The sequence below is a fragment of the Dunckerocampus dactyliophorus genome, chromosome 7 (assembly GCF_027744805.1).
Source record: "Dunckerocampus dactyliophorus isolate RoL2022-P2 chromosome 7, RoL_Ddac_1.1, whole genome shotgun sequence".
Lineage (NCBI taxonomy): Eukaryota > Metazoa > Chordata > Actinopteri > Syngnathiformes > Syngnathidae > Dunckerocampus > Dunckerocampus dactyliophorus.
In genome coordinates, this window is record NC_072825.1 from 12,852,874 (window position 1) to 12,871,829 (window position 18,956).

General features: G+C 38.6%; 2 protein-coding genes across 2 annotated transcripts; one reads left to right on the top strand and one right to left on the bottom strand.

Moving 5' to 3' along the window:
• Positions 1 to 750: 750 nt before the first annotated feature.
• Positions 751 to 13,131, bottom strand: ttk (ttk protein kinase). The gene is made up of 25 exons (XM_054782850.1): positions 12,509 to 13,131; positions 12,033 to 12,120; positions 11,726 to 11,951; positions 11,464 to 11,570; positions 11,237 to 11,380; positions 10,626 to 10,740; positions 10,469 to 10,541; positions 10,251 to 10,381; positions 8,607 to 8,694; positions 8,398 to 8,497; positions 8,094 to 8,316; positions 5,744 to 5,850; positions 5,443 to 5,586; positions 5,203 to 5,360; positions 4,791 to 4,933; positions 4,457 to 4,583; positions 3,982 to 4,074; positions 3,720 to 3,877; positions 3,369 to 3,520; positions 3,130 to 3,254; positions 2,925 to 2,999; positions 2,666 to 2,842; positions 1,524 to 1,620; positions 1,347 to 1,432; positions 751 to 1,235 (listed from the first exon to the last, which is right to left on the bottom strand). Exons 2-25 carry the CDS (start codon positions 12,118 to 12,120, stop codon positions 1,170 to 1,172), a joined length of 3,003 nt encoding a protein of 1,000 aa, XP_054638825.1. The 5' UTR covers positions 12,509 to 13,131; the 3' UTR covers positions 751 to 1,169.
• On the top strand, positions 12,993 to 18,954 carry ebag9 (estrogen receptor binding site associated antigen 9). The gene is made up of 7 exons (XM_054782851.1): positions 12,993 to 13,224; positions 13,532 to 13,626; positions 13,895 to 13,976; positions 15,628 to 15,792; positions 16,617 to 16,727; positions 17,347 to 17,438; positions 17,599 to 18,954. The coding sequence occupies exons 2-7, from the start codon at positions 13,544 to 13,546 to the stop codon at positions 17,714 to 17,716; spliced, it is 651 nt and encodes a 216-aa protein (XP_054638826.1). The 5' UTR covers positions 12,993 to 13,224; positions 13,532 to 13,543; the 3' UTR covers positions 17,717 to 18,954.
• Positions 18,955 to 18,956: the final 2 nt, after the last annotated feature.

Consider the following 18,956-nt stretch of genomic DNA (forward strand, 5'->3'; position numbering starts at 1 on the left):
AACACACTGAAAGCATGTAAAGCATATAAGCATGTTTACATCAAAAGCATGTACAGGCCAAAACACGTATCAGAAACCTGTGAAACATGAGCAAGAAAGCAAAAATAAATAATACATTAGCATCATTACTAAATGACTTGGGGGGTGTAGAATGATTTCAAAGTGAATAAAGCAGTAAGCAGCAGAACCAAGAAGGACCAAGCAGAGACACTCCAGGTCAGGTGCCCTGTTCAACTAGCTCAGCTCTTACCACGCGCAGGCGGTCGGAGCTATCCTAACATATGACAGTATGTGTGACCCAGAGGTCTTACTTGGTTGGCGCCGGTTATCCTAAATGTGCTAAGGGTTGTGATACCAGAAGAATGTGAGGCCACGAGGGAGAAATAGTTACAGCGATCACACCTGTAATCATAATAATGAGGGATGCTCATCCTGACATGAGCGGGATGCTCAGAATAAACTTGGCTGACTTTTGAAAAAGAGAAATGAAATACAATTTCATTTTTAAAATATTTGAAATGAGTCTGCTAAACACCCAGTTATGTAGCTCTTGATAACGTACCAAAGGTCTGGCTCTCCTAATAGCATCTAATGTAATGTCAATAACAATACAAATACACAAAATAATCCATAACTCAAACCCACAGCGCGCTCACTGTGACAACATTAATGTGTGTAATAAAAACATCGAATTTAATTAATGACAACAGAATACAATAAAAACAACAGAATACAAGTGGCCAGCAGGGCCAAGACAGGGTGGAGGAAATTGCAGCAACATCCAGCAGGTACCAATGTAAGAATTTTGCTGATTATTGTGGGAGGTTGCAATCATTCAATCATCAGACTGTAGTTGTATTATTAATAAGAGCCAATTGTTTTTTTGGGTCATTTTGAACCTCTTTAGGAATGAGCATGACATTGGTAGGAATTACAGCAACATACACAGATAAGGCAGAAGTCCTGAGGATATAGTAAGTTTATTTATGACATGCATCTAACAGAACATAGGCAAAAAATGTAGGGCTGGCAAAAAAATGACCAATTTTACATGAAGAAATAAAAACTCTACCTCTGTTAGTTCCACAACTTGCCGAATATAAACTTTTACTGCTTCTATTTAAATACATAAAAAAAAAAAACATATTTACATTGCATTTTCTGCCTTATTAGGTTGACTTTGCACACTCTGCCACATCTAGCTTCTTTCCACTGCTGCACATTTTGGCCAGATTCTGTGGACAAAAACATATTGAATCAGTGAATTTATTTTAAAAAAGAGGAGGAAAATCTGTAAACTTATATATATACCGTATACATACACACACACACACACTGTATCTTACATTAGCTGCTCGTATGATGCTGTTGGGAGACTGGAGGGCTGCAAGATCTGTTAGAATTTTCTTGAGATCATTGTTACATTGACGTCCTGAAACAGGTAAAGAAAAAAAAAAAGACACTTGTTACGTTGTCGTCAACAAAGGAGGACTCTGAATCCGATTTTGACACTGTGTGTGTACCTGGTTCTGGAGACAGCTGTGGCTTCAATTGCAGGTATGGATGCTCCAGCAGCTCTGCAATAGACACTCGCTCTCTGGGATTTCGGACCAAGCACCTCTGTCCAACAAAAGGTCATATCAACTGTTACTAATTCATGGTAACTGTGTAATTTAATAAATGTGTGAATGCCAATTCTGTGCAAACCATTTAACTCACACACATTTTCAGGGGCGCTGTCAAAAATAACGTGTTAATGGCGATAACTTAACTAATTGATTTAATTATGTTAAAATTGCGTAATTACCGCATGCGCACCACGGCAAGCCACACCTTCATGTTGTGACAGTAGACGCAGGCACAGTGTAGCATCCCCACAGAGTCAGAAGCTCTTTTAAAACTTTAAATCTGACCTGAACACATCAACAGCAGTGCAATTCTAACACCATATGTATCTCTAACTCACAAACACGTCCCTAGTCCGTTTGTCCTCGCAATGACACTACAGGACCGCAAAGTGCATTCACAGACACACAGAACATCACACAAACATGTTTGTTATTCGGTCATGTGCGGTGTAAATAAGCAGAAAGATGAAGAAAACTAATATTTTCGTAGTTAGAGCATAGAAAACCTGTTTGCGACCTTCTAAATACGGTTTCAAACATTATATTCTCCCTTTTCTTGTTGGGAACTGATATTTTCCTGAAACGTACCTATGTTCTGCTGCTGATTAGTAAAGAATGGAAAATGGTAGAAACAAACTTTTTTTTTTCCCAGATGAAATACAAGAGTCTCATCTTTCTTTTGGCACGTTCCATGTTTATACAGCCAGCTATAGAACATAATATTCTGTGTGCCTTGAAAAATCAGCCAAAATAGTCTAAAATGACCGGTACTGAAGGGGTTGTCTTTTGAAAAATGGCCGGGATTGAATGAGTTGAAAAGGTGCTGTCTGCCTTGGTTAGGTACTACACGGGGGAGCTAACCCTCAAAAGCCGTATATTCTGCACATATTCGTGCTCTGACTCTGGAAGCCACACCCCACAAAACACACCCACACATGTTTGTGTGGGTTGAACAAAATAACTTTAATTAATAAACCAGTTCAAATATATTAGTGGGTATCAAAGTTTCCATCTTGAAGTTGGCATGTTTACTTTACCTTCAACACACCCAGCAAATCCTTCTCAGAGATGTCAGGAAATTCAATCTTATGAGAGGGATCAATGATGGCGTGTAGCTTGGTGATTTGATTGGTGATGCTTTGGAATGGAGTCTTCCCATAGGTCATGCAGTACAAGATACAGCCAAGGGACCACACATCCCCTTTGGGACTTATCTTAGAGACAAAGCAAAAAATAATTAGAAACTTCAGTTCAGAATCAACTCAAATCAACTGAGGTAAGTAAGTACGTAAGTACCTTTGAGCGTGCTTTTCCATGCTGGGATGAAGTGTCTTTAATGGCTTCAGGAGGCATATAGTTCAGGGTTCCAACCTGAATTGAGAAACAAGAAAACAACAAACAACAAAATTGCATCACTGTACTACATTCCCCCAGATCCATGTTTTTATTTATCTGGTATGTCCAACACTCATTGACTTTTAGCTGCACTAAATGCACTTACTTGGGAATCTTTCATTATGCTCGTCACATCTGGTTGGATGCGATTTGCGATGCCAAAGTCAATTAGCTTCAGTGATGCATTTACAATGACAAAATTTGCTGGCTTCAAGTCACTGTGCACGATGCCTGGCATGAGACAAAGCACAAGAAACACGAGAGGTTAGAAATAAAGACATAATAAGAACAAAATGTAACTATACTATGACAATTTATATAGATGGAAAGAGGAAAAACAACCACCGTGTTTATGGATAGTATGGACAGCCTCGAGCATATTCTTCCAGTAGAATTTCCTCTCAAGTGGATTCACAGTCTTTCGGTTCCGCAACCAAGTATTTAGATCCAAATTTCCACACTCCATCAGCATATAAATGTACCTGTTAGTGACTTCACTGCAAACACACAACCAGCAGAGCATTAACATTAACAGCATTAACAAAGACCCATTGTAGTGTACACTCACCACAAGTCTATGTATTTTCTTTTTATTCACTCACTTAATCATGATATTGAAAATCTGGTGTTAGCACACATTCACAGTAGAAGTGATTTGTATATGGAACATTCTTTTGATCCAGTCTGTGTACTTACTAGTCATAGAGTTTTATAATTTGATCACTGTATTGCTGCAAGTGGTTCAGATGTTGAATCTCATTTTTGTAACTTTCCACAGTTTGAGCATCTGCCTCCTCCAGGTCCACATATTTAACAGCAAACAACTGTTTTCTCTGATCCAGGACTTGGTACACCTAAAGAAAAGAGAAGACATGTTAAGGCTACAATCAAGACTAATAATAATAATTATCGTTATAATGTAGTTTGCAATATACTGTTTGAATTTTCTGTTATTTACCTTGCTGGATCCCCCTCGTCCAATCATCTTAAGAATGAAGAACTGCTTGCCTTTAATGGTAATTGATTCATTAGACGGTGTAGTAAAGGAAGCCTGGTGGATTAGAAAACATTTCTCATTACAGTCTGAAATGATGGAAAAACACCGTATATAATGCACATATAATTTAACATTATCCAGGTTTTATTTTGACACCTAATCAATTTTGGCTCGAGGAGGTTTTGCTTGGTTGCTTGAGCTTTCCATTTCTTTGGACACATGTTATGCCAACCAGTACTAGAGATTGTGACTAACCTGAAATAAAGTGTTGCATGCTATAGCAGAAAAATCAGCACAACATTCTGCATAAGTTCTGGCTAGATATATTGTAGATATAGATACTGTACATATTTCTACCAAATCCAGACTTAAGAAATTCTGAGCAATACAAAACAATCTTTGTGTGATTGGCAACAAATGCATAAAGAGGCTGTACCTGTGGAGTCTGAAAACCAGACACTTGGTTCAATGGCGTGCATGGGTGCACAAGTCCAACTCTATGTGGTGCTACTGCGGAGGAATTTGACACTCCTGGGTATTTCTTTTCAATAGGTGTAATGAAGCTGAAAGGGAGAAAAACAGAAATTAAAAGGTTTGTTTTACAGCTACAAAGATAAGACAATTCACACAACACAACTTCACATTTTCATCAAAATCTAAAAAGGTTCATTAATACATCAGAACAATACATCCATTGACATACTTTGGGGCAAAAGCAAACACCCTAAAAAATAGATGTATTTTATCCAACTTCCCTGTCAGTTTGTTACCTGTTAGCACAGGGATTTCTGTCGTTTGGAGTCTGGCAGACAATTTGTGGATTTAATTTTGATGAAAGAGTAAGAGCTGGAGTAGGGAGTGAGTTCAGCACACAAGGATTCAGTTTGGGAGCGGGTGGTGTAATATGTTTATCCTGGAGAGAGAGGAAAAAAAGATAATTTTGACAGAAGGCTGAATAACACAGCGCATCAAATTAGCGTTAACCAAGGTTGTAGCAGAAAAAGTATTGAAAGATGTGTAGTTTGATTTATTTGGTTGCAGGCATTGTGCTGGCTGGATGCTTTGCATGACCAGTCTTTACGTAACTTAGACAAGCCACAGTGAAGACGGTCATGTTGACATATGTTGCTTCAAACAAACTATTTGATACCACATATTTTTGGAAAATACATGAACACATACCTCTGGAGAAACATGCTTCATCAGCGTTGGTATTTTCCACTCTGAAACACCCGCCTTGCTTGCAGGTTTGGGCTGGTCCACTATTGGGTTTACAGCAACTCCAGCAGGATGCTGCGGGTCCTGGTTTCCCCCACAAGTTGACACATCCATCTCAAAATCTTAAAGAGACATTAGATTAACTTTTTAAAAAACAAAGTCAAACAGGATGCATCATCAAGCTTTATAACCTTAAAGAAATACCGGTGAGGGTTTGCTCCCTCTTCGTGGGAACAAGTTGTTTCTCTCCAGTTTTCAGGTTCCGCAGAGCCACATCCAACAGCTCGGCTGGTATGGCATTTAATGATTGGGCTTTGAGAAGTATTGTAGTCGCCTTGGTCACATTTCCTTAATAATAATGATAATAATAAAACCTTCACAGCTGAGTCATGCCATAATTATATTTTCAGGAAATATCTTGTCAATATATAAATACATTAAAATGATTAAAAGTCAGAAAACATGATCACATCGCATAGTAGTTAGAATTAATGAACTACAATACCTTGAGAAAGCTCGAATTGAGCATGTGCAATGTGGACAAATGCAAAGGCTTTGCAGTTGGACCTTGCAACTATGAAATGGTCCTCAGCTTCCTCTGCGTCATGAATACTTTGAAAGCAAAACAGAAATTTAAATGCAAATGAAAACCATTTTATGATGATATACCATGAATAAAAAGAGTTATTTTGGCAACTATATACAGTACAGGCCAAAATTTTGGAGACACACACACAACACAACACAACCCCATGGTCCCAACCCCATTAATAAGGCAAGGTATTCCACGAAGTAACCCTGACAAGGCACACCTGTGAAGTGAAAACCATTTCAGGTGACTACCTCATGAGGCTCAATGAGCATAGAACACCAAGGGTTTGCAGCGCTACCAAAAAGGCTACTTTAAGGAATCTAAAATATACACTTTTTTGTTAAATATATAGTTCCACATGTATTCATTCATAGTTTTGATGCCTTCAGTGAGAATCTAGTCATGAAAAACACAAACATTCTTTTCTCACTATCTGAAATGAAATCAGACTAAACTTTTCCTGTTGTACCAAAATTAGGACTTTGGAAGCTTCTGATAGGTTAACTGACAACAACTGAGTTCCTCGGAGTAACATCTATGCATGTATTTTAATGGAAAACTGTACTTTTGTTGGTATATTGCCCATCATCCACAATCCTTATGTGAGACATGAACACATGTTTTTATCTTTTCTGTGCATTCTAAAGATATAAAAACAGATGAAGAGAGTCAGCTCATTACTGCACATAATGGGATAAGGCCTTCTGAAAAAGACTTCCAAAAACGCAAACAACGTTGCATATACATATAATGTGATGCACATAATAAACAAGCTACAGCGACATTGTTATTATTATTATTATTATTATTATTAACATTGTTACGTCAATGGAAGTACGTTACTGGCGCAGTGACACTTCACCATAACACACTGGCTAGCTACTAGCGGCCGGAGCGCATCAGCACCGCTCTCATAGTGCCTCAGACCACTCACCAAAAGGTAAGGCTACATATTTGAGCTGACACCACTACTGCTGTGTTTTTATTTTTGACTTTGAAAAAGTTAACGCTAGGTGTAGTAATGTTACTAAACATATTTTAGTGATGCAAAAATCTGACACTGAGCGTGGGCGCTCTGTTAGGAGAGTCCGTGGGGGCATCCTTAAAAATGAAACTTTTACGTATGGTATCTGGTGTATTTTCATTCGTTTACATGTTTGTTAGGTAGATTGCTTCTTTATCTTCAATTTCGTATCGGATTTATATTGAAGGTTGGACCACATCAAGTCAATTCGTGCTTGGAAAGTTAAGTACAATATTCAGCCTTTCGAAATTATTGGTCGGGGCTTCAGGACAAGATAAAAAGGTATATAGGATATTAATACACTTTAATATCTATCTGTAGACGAAATTTGATTCAAATGTTTTTTTTGGTTTTTTTGTTTTACCCTGATTTTTTTTTTTTTTTTTTTACCCTGACTACCTGTCACGTTTGCATTGTTGTCCTATTTTCAATATGGATACCTTGATTGTTAATATAAAAGCAGGCCAATAAAGCCCGGGTTTGCTGCTGCATTGAGGCGCCACCGTACACTACACCTCCTCCTCCAAACCCTCCTGCTTGAAGTTGACTTATCGGCCGATTTCGGATCAACAGTTGCAATAAGTGAGTGCCTTGATTATTACATTAGATTTAGCTGCAACTCACAGCCAATACTGTCCAAAAAGTTGGCAGCAGAAGATCATCGTGTCTTGCCTAAAATCTAGCTGGTGGTACTAGCGTCATGTCTCGGGCTGCATGAGTGCTGCCGACAAAGGGAACTGCAATTCATTGAGAGAAACATGAATTGAAACATTTCTGAATTCTGATGCAGAAAATGAGTCCCTCCCTTTGAAAAGAAGGGCTGCATGTCTGTTTTCCTAATATGATAAACTACCCCAAACACACCAAGGTGACAAGTGCCTTGCTGAAAAAGCTGAAAGTGATGCAGAGGCCATGTTTGCAGACCTAAACCCAATTGGAACCCTGTGGGGAATACTCAGGTGGGAGGTGGATAAGCAAAAAGATGTCTAACATCCACCAGCTCTGTGATGGAAGAGTGGAAGAGGAGTCCACTAACAACCTGTGCAGCTCTGGTGAATTCCATGCCCAAAAGGATTAACACAGTACAAGATAACTCTGGCGCGCAAACTAAATATTGACACATTGAGCAAAATTTGTGAGGTGTACTCACTGGTGTTGCCAACTATTTAGACAATCATGAAATGAATGTCACACAAACAGCAGTCATTGAAGCATCGTGCAAACGGTGTTTACACTTACCCCTTGAGTTCTGCATATCTGACCAGGATCCTTGCATAAGTGGAGTTCTTGCTGTATTTTCTTATCGGCAAGCGGGAAAAGACTTTGGAATAACAATCCTTGAGTTTATTAAGGAGATTGATGTCTGTATGAGGGTTTCCTCTTTTTTCCAGGTTGACCAGGTAAGACCAGCATGACTCAGGGGAATTTGAACTGATGACCTGTTCAAAATTGTAAGTTACATCTGAAAAGAAAAATCCAAAATTTTCCTTTTTACTCTAAGCAGCACATTATAAAGGCATATATTTCCTTATGGCTCCAATACCATCCAATTTCAGGGTGTCCTTTGTATCATGTGTGTGCAGAAGCGTGGATGTGGAGCTCTGGTCATCCCAAGTGTGATGCTCTGGAGTTACCGAGGATGGCTGCAATCAATAAAAAAAAAAAGGAAGTCTTTACACTTTATTTTTCTTTGTCAACTGAACACTACCAGCAAGCACTACAGACACTAAAACAAGAATGTAAAATACCAACCCGAAAGCTGACAAAATCTTCATCCATAGCACTTTTCCTGGAAGAGGATCGATCAGATTTTGTGCCGATACTGGAATCGGATGGTTGCCTGAAACAACACCATTTGCGCACGTCACATGGCGCATTTGTTCTGTCAGATTGTGTTCTTTACCACAGAACAGATGTAAGCAAAAAATACCAATAACCATGAAACAATATTATTATTACAATACCTATATTATAATATTACAATAATAAATAGTAACAGTGGAATTCTCAACATCAAACATTACAATAACAATAGGGTTTCCATACTCTGAGGCAAGTTTCTAGTGGATTTTGAGAAAAGTGCATTTGTTAGTTTAGTTTATTTTTAGTTTTCTACTCCTTTTTCTACTTCCCCAAACTCAACCAAACCAGCCTTAAAGGAAAACAGCACTTTTTTGTGGGGGAATTTTGCCCATCATCCACAATTCTTATGCAAGACCTGAACACGTCTTTCTCTTTTCTGTGCGTTTGAAAGATATAAAAACAGACAAAAACAGACACTCATGACTGCACATATGGGACTTATTTATTCTGCCTATAGTCACCGGGCAAAGTCCCCAAAAAGCGCCAACAACGCTCCATTTACATATAATGTGACGTGCATATTAACTAAGCTACAGCGACATTATTATTATTATTAACATTGTTACGCCGGTCGAACTACGTTACTGGCACATTGACACTTAGCCATGCCACACTGAGTAGCTACTAGCCGGCTAGCAACAAGCTTCACCACAGATTCGCAAGCAGCGCCACAGACCACTACCAAAAGGTAAGGCTACATATTCGAGATGCTGCCAGTGCTGTTGTGTACACCTCACCTAGTGTAGGTGTTCGTTCCTATCGTGACTGTACCTGTTACTACATGGTCACAGCATGTATATAAAACCATGAAAACGTTGTTGACGATGTTTTAATAGCGGCCTTTGTAGGCGGCATAGGTGGATTCCATTACGTGTAGTAAATGGGATTTACACAGAAAAGAGAAAAACATACAGTCATGGAAAAAAATGATTAGACCACCCTTGTTTCTTCAGTTGACTGATCCATTTTATTGCCTGGTACAACTAAAGGTAGCTTTGTTTGGACAAATATAATGATGATAACAAATATAGTGCATAAGAGTTTGATTTAAGAGCTGATATCTAGCAAGTTCCATGGTTTTCTTGATAATAACAAAAAAAAACACTTAAGTTCTTACATGAATAGCTATAACACTGTACTGCCACAAAATGTTACTCTTATGAGCTATTTTTGTTGTCATTGTTATGTCATATTTGTCAAAACAAAAAGGTACTTTTAGTTGTACCAGGCATTAAAATGAACAAGAAACTGAAGAAACAAGGGTGGTCTAATCATTTTTTCCAATACTGTATGTGCTCATGTCTCACATAAGCATTGTGCATGATGGGCAAAACTAAAAAAAAAAAAAAAAAAAAAAGTTTTCCTTGAATGGACCTTGCCATGTGAACAGGGGGAAGAGTCATGGAAGCCCCAATTTTATGGCAGGGTAAATACTGGGTGAAGATGTGTGCCACAAAACCTAGGTCCATATGGTGCACATTTAAACTTTTTGCTATTGAATTTAGAGAAAATGTGCTGTACTAACAAAATTACCTGGACAAATTCTTGATGACTGATGCATCATGTTTGTTTGATGGCCTCCCATTAAAGTCATTGCCATCATCATCATCATCATCATCATCCTTTTCTGAGATGGAGAAAGGAACAATGGGAACTCTGCCTGGCTGGAATAAAAAATGTTTAATTGGAAAAATGTAGGTAACAATATATAAAAACGTAGTGGGAGTAACATGAACAAATTAAATTCCGACCAAACCAGCAGCCCTGTTGCGATGAGATGTCGATCTCCAGTTCAGCAGCAAGTCATCTGGCAAAGGTTCACTTCTGAGAGTAAGAGGGAGGCAATGTTTGCTGTTTTCTTTGTAAATGAATGACAAGGAGCAGCTTTAAAAGATGTTTTGTTCTTACCCTGAATTAAAAATGCTTGGCAGATACAAGTCACCTGTCCCATCTGACATCCTGCTTCCTTTCTGGAAGTCTGAGCCCTTTTTAACAGACTCATGTGTGGTACAGTTGAAGGATACTGTCAGAAATGGAAATATATATAAATATATAGTATAGTGAATTTCAGTACAAGAATACATGTCAAATGAGGCTGGTGTACTAGATAATTTAGTGATTACTACAGTATCAGATCAAGAGAGCAAGTATGTATTCTTCTGCCAATTATTTCTATGAACTGTATACTCTCTGTTGCTGACTGTTCAACACAAAAATAATCTTCTTTCAGCTTGTCCCATGAGAGGTCACCACATCAAATCACGTGTTTGCCATCTTGCATGCCCTGTCCTTGGCATCTTCCTCTGTCACTCGTACCACCTGCATGTCCTCTCTAACCAAATCTAGAAACCTCCTCTTTGGTCTTCCCTTTCTCATCCCTGGCAGCCTCATTCTATACACAAGAATGCTATGTTTTATGTCAGGCTTCTTCTAGAAGCTATTGGAATGTATCTCACTTTTGCTATAACTGTTAAAAATACATAAACATGAACTAATGGAGCTATGAAGAACAGTCTTACGTGGGTCATTTTCCTTGTCCTCTGAAGGAACACGTTGCATTTTCTCCACTTGCAACCTCTGCAAGGCAGCCTCAAGCATCTCTTTTGGTTTGGCACCCAGTTCAATTGCATTGTGCAATATGTACACACATCTTTTTGTTTTGCCTGAGAGACAGAGAAACACAAAATGTCAGACATCATGTCATGAGAAACTTTCTGTAATGAATAACAGACACATATTTGTGTACCTTGAGAATGTGCAAACTCTGCATGTGCAATATGGACAAATGCAAAGTTCTGGCTGTTAGATCTTGCCACATTGAAATTGGCATCTGCCTCATTAACATCTTGAATTCTAAGAAATGAAAAAGACATAATTACTGTGTTCAGTCAGCAAAAGAGATGTGCAACATTGACATAAAAGCAGCAATACTAAAAATGTCTTATGGGTAAGTCTAAAAAAATGGAGGTATAGTTAATTGACAAATGAGTTATAACAAGGTCACTCACGCTTTAAGCTGAGCAAATCTGACCAACATTCTGGCGTAGCTCTCATTTTGACAGTGTACTTGTAGTGGCATACTGGAGAACACCTTGGTATAAAAACTGATCAGTCTTGTGAGATGGGTAGAATCCAAGTGAGGATCCCTTTTCTTTTCCAGGTCCGTCAAATATGAAAGACAGCTTTCAGGCGACTTTAAGCTGGTGATCTGATGATTAATATTGTCAGTGTCATCTGAAAGAAAAGCAGCAGGTATTGATGAAATATGAACATATTGTTACATGTTAGTCATATGTTACGATGGGGCAAAAATACCTTCGTTTAGATATTTTTTAATTTTGATGAGCTTCTGAGAAACCATGGCAAGTTTCTGCATTCTGTCTGAATGTTCCTCTTCCTCCATCTAAAATTAAAGATAGTTACATGTTAAAGGTTTCACTGTAGGTATGATTTTGCCTTTGCAGGACTGACTTAATACCTTGCAACTCCTTCAAAATACTTGAGATCGATCTATGAGCTGAAAGTACATTCCCGCAAAAAATTATGTGGGCCGTAGACTTTTCTATACGGTAGGAAAAATGTATAGGCAGGAGGCAGTATACCGACAATAACACAGCTGACAGGATAACCGATATTTATCCTAATGTGTACTAGTATCAGGCTGAAAACAAACTAGTTAGCATGTTGTAACAATTGACTTTGATTTATCCCGCCACAGGTCACCTACTTGACTTCAAGCAACACTTAACAACTTATAAGAAAACACTTAAACAGAACTATTCATATCTCACCTTGTTTGCGATGTCAGTTACGTTAATCCTTTGTTTATTTATGTATTTTTACAGAAGTCGGTCGAGGCTCGCCTTCAACTGACAAGTTTTCAAATATGCCACTTCCGTCCGGACTGCGTGTTGATTGGCTAGTTGGTAGGACTCTGTGGGAGGCTGCACTGAGAACGCCGCTTCTATTTTGCAGTCATTGTATTTATTTCTTTATTTCTTTTAAGTCATATACTGCCGACGGGCGACGACAAATCTTTATATTTTAAATATTATGTGTTTTTGAGAACATGATCTATATAGTAGGTCAGACCACGCCAAAAATATAACGGTAAAACGTATTAATAGTTACCAGGAAGACAGCGGAGTTTATGGCGTATTCTAAAATATTGTAACAATTAAAAGCACAAATTTGCAAATGAAACACATGAAAATAGTACGCTGCTCCATAAACGTCCGACGCTTTCCGGTTCCCTGAATGCGACGTGAATACTGTATTTCCTTTTTCCTGCTCCTCCCAACTCGAAGATGGCAGCCGCTCGTCTAGGATGAGCAACGACACGTTAGAGTTCTGTCATGAAACAGCATTGGCCCATGCAGCTGTTTCTGTCGTTGGTTTGACATGACACTAATTTAATTTAGTATCGAGCTACTTTTTGTCACGTAACAAGACCGTCGAAGAATCGCTAAAGACCATGCTTTTCTGTTGGCTAAGCTAGCAAGCAGCGGTAGGCAAATAAATGAACTTGTCTCGTTAGCTACACAAGAGAAAGCATCAGCTTTGCAAACGGTATTATTCATTTGTAAGGTGGATGTATCATTGACAAATTGCTAGTAATGACAGAACCCGATGAATAACCTGAAATGGCATAAAGGTTGCATTTTATGAAAGGTTCCTTGATGTGCTCTTTGCTACATACATTTGGTGATTTGATATTATTTCCCATGTTAAGACAGCATCGCATTTTTTTACATTATGGAGGGGACTGCAACACTTCAGTCACAGTTCTAATATTGAGTATTATCCTTCACCAGATCAGTTTCATCATGGCCATCACTCAGTTTCGTCTGTTTAAGATCTGCACATGCCTAGCCACTTTGCTGTCTTTCTTTAAGAGATTGCTCTGCAGGTAAGTCATTTTGAGGATATTAAAACAATGTTTGACAGCCCCTAATGCATTTTGCTCTTTGGTTTGCTGAAGAATGGCAAACTGAACAGGAATTTGAAACATGCCATTATTTTGTAATACATAAACAGATCACATTTTTAGTAAGAATAGAGCTAAAACTACAAAAAACATTTTTATATAATGTATTAATGCATGCAAAAACAAAGGTGCAGCTGTGACCTTATTTGTCCTTTGCAATGTTTTCTTATTTATATTTTTTCCCTTAAAGAAGTGGAAGGGGCCGGAAGCTGAGTGGTGATCAAATAACTCTCCCAACAACAGTGGATTTTTCTTCATCTGCACCAAAACAGGTCAGTTTTCATTTAACGGTACGTGGTCACTGTTGCATGCAAAACAGCACAGGAATACACTACATGCATAAAAAAAACAACATTATTTTATGAATTTGGTTGAAAGCATCTTTTCAAACACATGTAAACTTTAATCAGATCGTGTTTGACTTTTTAAAGGTCAAATGAATACATGAAAAGTGTGATTGGAAACCAGATTCCTCTTGTGTCTACACAGCATTGCAAATCGATTCACCCCCTCTGCTATTTCAGCCTTTTATTGCTTTAATGTTTGCATTTCTGCCACAAATTAGAAAAAAAAAATCTCCTTTCACATCAAAGTGGAAACAGATTTTTACAAACTGTCCATTAATTGAAAATCTAGAATGTAAAGTAAGCGTTTGGAAAAAGTATTTATTGACGTAATTCATCAGAGACCAAGCGAGTTGATGGCTGCAGTGTGAAAGTTCGTGAAATGGAGACGACTTGAGTACAGCTCCTGTGTATCAAATGATTATGTCGTGTAAAAACATTTGTGTCTGGGATGTCCAGTCTCTGCTTCATTAACGTTCCTGCTACAATTGCAACATGAAGACAAAAGAACAATCCAAGCAATACAGAGAAAAGATCATCGTAAAGTTACGGGAAGGAGATGACTGCAATTAGATTCCCATGTCACTCAGCATCCCAGAGAGTTCAGTTAAAGCCATAATTAAGAAATGGAAGGATAAGGTGTTTTTCTGCATTGAGCTGGCCTACCTCACTCCGAAAGTGATTGATCGGACAAGAAGAAGATTGGTTAAGGAGAAATTTCAGCATTCAGACGTGCCAGCCTGATTGAGACATATCCACACAGACTCAATGCTGTGATTGCAGCCAAAGGTGCGTCTTCTAAATACTGAATGAACTGAATACATATGCAGTCATTTACTTTTACCTTTATATCTTTAATTAACTGACACAAATAAAAAAAAAATCTTGTTTTCACTTTGACATTAAAGATATAAAAAGCCAAATTAACATTGGTCGTGATTTCAAAGCTATAAAACGTCCCCTGAGCTCACTTGTAAACAAACACAGTGTCCATTGTGTGGGACTTACCCCTTTTTAGAGGAAGACATTTCAAATGCTACAGATGCTCTTCAAACCTTCCACAATGAGGGGAAAAAAGTTGGAGCTACAACACACCAAGCCTTATCAGCCACCTGAAACACCAGCATCGCTATGGAGCCTGCGGCATTTGAAAAGTGCAAAAAGGTTTGCCAGAGACTACCGTACCTGAGGGATAAAGCCATCTGTGATTTCATCAGGGAAATGATGGCAGGAGATGGCCGTCACTTACCATTGTTGAAGATACCGGCTTTTGTTGGCTTGGAGCCACAGTTTGTATTTTTGAGCCGCTGCTATTTTTTTTAATGTTTTGTTAATAGTAGTGATGTCATTATATTTGGTAAGGACAAATCTACAGGTACAGTTTGTGAAATCCAACTTTGTGTCGTTTTACCTCCTGGTGTGCACAAACTACAGTTAAATTAAAATTAAAAAAAATAATAGATATAAAAATCGGTATTGTTATAGGTTTTATCTGCTTGAAAAAAAAATCATGCATCCCTAAAATTGTGTATACATAAAAGATTTTATTCAAAATCCAACTCTATTTTTGACCATTCAGTCTGCACAGCCTGAGGTTGAAGAATGGAGTTCATGGGATGAAGACGCACCCACAAGTATTAAAATTGAAGGTGGTAATGGAAACGTCCCCCCTCCACCCAGTGAAGTAGATGAAGAACCTGACTACTTCAAAGACATGGCGCCAACAATTAGGAAAACACAAAAGGTGAGTCTGGCATTGATGTTGATTAAACCTAGTCTTTTTTTTTTTTAAGTCATGCTGGAAGGGCGTTCCAAAGCTTGGGAGCAAACGCAGCAAAAGAGCGATCCCCACCATTTTTTTTTATTTCGCCTTTGGGACACCCAATGTTGTGTGCTGAGAATAGCGCAGGGCCCTGGAGTGGTGAGTGACAGTTAAAAGTTCAGCTAATTGTGCTAGAGCACTTGCACACAAATAGGAGGACTTTAAAACTGATTCTAGACTGTACCGGGAGCCAATGTAGAGAAAAGAGAACTGGAGTGATATGGGCATGTTTTGGAGCATTAGTGAGGAGAGGAGAGCAGCTGGATTTTGCACCAACTGGAGCCTGCGGAGGAGGGACTGATTTACTCAAATATAGAGGGCATTGTAGTAATCGAGTCTCGAGCTGATGAACGCATGAATCACTTTCAAGATGTGCTCTTAATGAGTAATGGGTTCACTTCATTGTCAAGCGCTTTGGGTACCTTGAAAAGAATAAAAAATAATAAAAATAATAATAAAAAATCGAATCCATAATTAATTTATTTATTAGTCATCATTACCAGAGCATGATATATACATTTGTAGTATTTTTTATATTGAGTGGTTGGATAAGGTATTGGATGGTAAAGTCCAAATGCCTGAGAGCACATAATCATGCACAAAGCAATTATTCTACATACACCTGTACTGTTAAGGAGACGGCAGTAAGTTTTCAATTGAATTTGAATTTGAAACCACTTAATGCGATGCATTTATGTTATAGTAGCTCTGAATTCTGATGTGGCACTCTGTTTTCCATCTTGTAGATAGTGTTAAAGAAAAGGGAGCCTTTGAACTACATGGTGCCAGACGGCTCAGCTGGTTTCTCCAGCAGACTGGCAGCCTCTCAGGATATGATGACCTTTGGTGCACCCTCAGTGAGTTACCTTATCTTATCTTTGAAGCTTCAGGCAGGCAATCAGTTCATGGCTGAGAAATGAAGACAGTGTGGAGATGTGAAAATTGTATTTGTAAGTTGGGGCCAATATAAATTGAAATTAATCTCAGTATACAGTTGTGGTCAGATTGGGTAGGAACAAATTTACAACCTGAGACTACATTTTATTGTTACTTTTAAATGTAAAACTTGTATTGAAATGTGGAGTGAAATAATAAGTTAGTTAGCTAACAGTTGAATAAATCCTTGACTTGAAAATGTGTCTTGAGCTTAACCTAACCTAAGTGTTTATTTTAATTTAAAACCAGTTGAGGTGGAAATTGAAACCTCCAATGCGTAGAACAGTTGGGCATGTCGGTATGCAAATAATTAAGGCTGATGGAATGCAACTGGAGTGACTTTGGTGTTTTTTGTGAACTTACTGTTTCTCTGTACATTTCCAGTCAACTCTATATAAATGCTTTTGCTATGTTTAAGTCTGGATTGTAATACTGCAAAACACCAGATTTTTCCATAACAAATGCCAGTTCCTGGTTCTATAAAAGGTTCATGTTTGGGGCCCATTCAAGCCCTCAGATGCAAACAAAAACTTTGTACAGGCGGAGCTGGGCGAAATGGACAATTGGCAGGAGGACACCAATGCCTGGGAGGATGAGTCTGATGCCACCTGGGAAGCAGAAGAAGTGCTCAGGTAAAGTTGGCAATGTACCTTGATATGGGGGTGCTGGTCCCCTTTTTGACCAGCAGATGGCAGCATTTACTAATACTGTAATTCCATCGTAGTAGTTTATTGTCCTCACTCTCAGATGAGCATGCTTCCATTATCTATATGCTATCTGCCCTTGTAACAGACAACAGAAGCTGGCTGAGAGAGAAAAACGGTCCATGGAACAGCAGAGAAAGAAGATGGAGAAGGAGGCTCAAAGGATGATGAAGAAAGAGCAGAAGATGGCTGTCAAGCTTTCATAACATCAGTTTTGAGCCAGAGGGATATAAGGGAAAGACACTGAATTAGTCATGAGTTTATTTTTAAGTCAGAAAAACAATGTTGTCAGCAACTTGCCCCCCCCCCCCCCCTCCATCCCGTTTCTACCAGCAGCTATTTAAGTATTTTCTTGCAGCAGACATGAATCCTTCTTGGGGTCCGCCAAGATTCATCCATGTCATTTTGGTGTTATGGTAAAATTGTACTGTAAATTCCAGTGTATAAGCCACATCGGTGTATAAGCCGCACCCAGTAAATTTAGAGGACCAGACCAGATTTGTTCATATACTGTATTAGCTGCATTGGTGTATAAGCCGCACGTGTCCACGTCATAAAATGACATTGTGGCACGCACAAGTCTGTGAGGACCAGGAGACAATCATGAGCTATGAAAAAACTGATAAGCTTGGCAACCCATTTGAAATTGCAGGTCATTCCTCAATATAACAGTCTGACTCATTGTTTCATCTTACAAACTTTGAACTCATCACACAGCAACTTAACACTCAAACGGAACCTAAGAAATATACATAACATGTACCAATACGAGTTTAAAATAACAAAACAGCAGCTATTTTAACATCTAATGCATTACTGCCAGAAGAGCAGTTAACTAGAGACAAGCAACATAGATGGATGGCGCTGCAATGCTGCCTCTGTCCACAAGAGGGAGCCCGGAGCCTGCACAGAGCCCAGAGGGAGGCTGACGTCATTGCAGCGCTCCAATGAATGCGCTGCTCAGACGCAATGCTGAATGGGAAAATTCTAAAATGTGGGGGTTTTTTTTGTTGTTTTAAGCTTGTATTGGTACATGTTTGAATATTTCTGAGATATGTGTGATGAATTTTGTGTTCTCAGATGACACCGTGAGTCAGACTGTTATGTTGTTATACTCTTGACCTGCGATTTCCATTGAGTTGACAAGCTCGTTGTGAGTGCACTAATAGCTTGTGATTGGCTCCTGCCAAGGAAAGAGTCACTGTTTCCTCAATGACTCACAAGTGGCACAATATTTAAACAATTAGTAATAGTTCTGAAGTAAAGGAAATGCCACAAGATTAGAGCCGCACCGAGGTTTATACAACGGAATTTACTGTATTTATCTGCCCCAATCTATTTTAGGTTTGTCAACAGCACCATTTACTTTACATTGTGGTTGCAGGTGCTATTGTCAGCACAGGCCCTGTTCAAGGTACAGTATGTAAATAAACTCAACCTGTTATA

What these genes read in the sequence shown, in the direction of transcription:
- ebag9 (XM_054782851.1), top strand. Translation starts at nt 13,544, where the DNA reads ATGGCCATCACTCAGTTTCGTCTGTTTAAGATCTGCACATGCCTAGCC. An exon ending in CTTCATCTGCACCAAAACAG is followed by an intron (nt 13,977 to 15,627) that starts GTCAGTTTTCAT and finishes TTGACCATTCAG; the next exon opens with TCTGCACAGCCTGAGGTTGA. An exon ending in TGACCTTTGGTGCACCCTCA is followed by an intron (nt 16,728 to 17,346) that starts GTGAGTTACCTT and finishes AACTTTGTACAG; the next exon opens with GCGGAGCTGGGCGAAATGGA.
- ttk (XM_054782850.1), bottom strand. Translation starts at nt 12,120, where the DNA reads ATGGAGGAAGAGGAACATTCAGACAGAATGCAGAAACTTGCCATGGTT. An exon ending in AGATTTGCTCAGCTTAAAGC is followed by an intron (nt 11,571 to 11,725) that starts GTGAGTGACCTT and finishes TTCATTTCTTAG; the next exon opens with AATTCAAGATGTTAATGAGG. An exon ending in GCAACAGGGCTGCTGGTTTG is followed by an intron (nt 10,382 to 10,468) that starts GTCGGAATTTAA and finishes TTTTTATTCCAG; the next exon opens with CCAGGCAGAGTTCCCATTGT.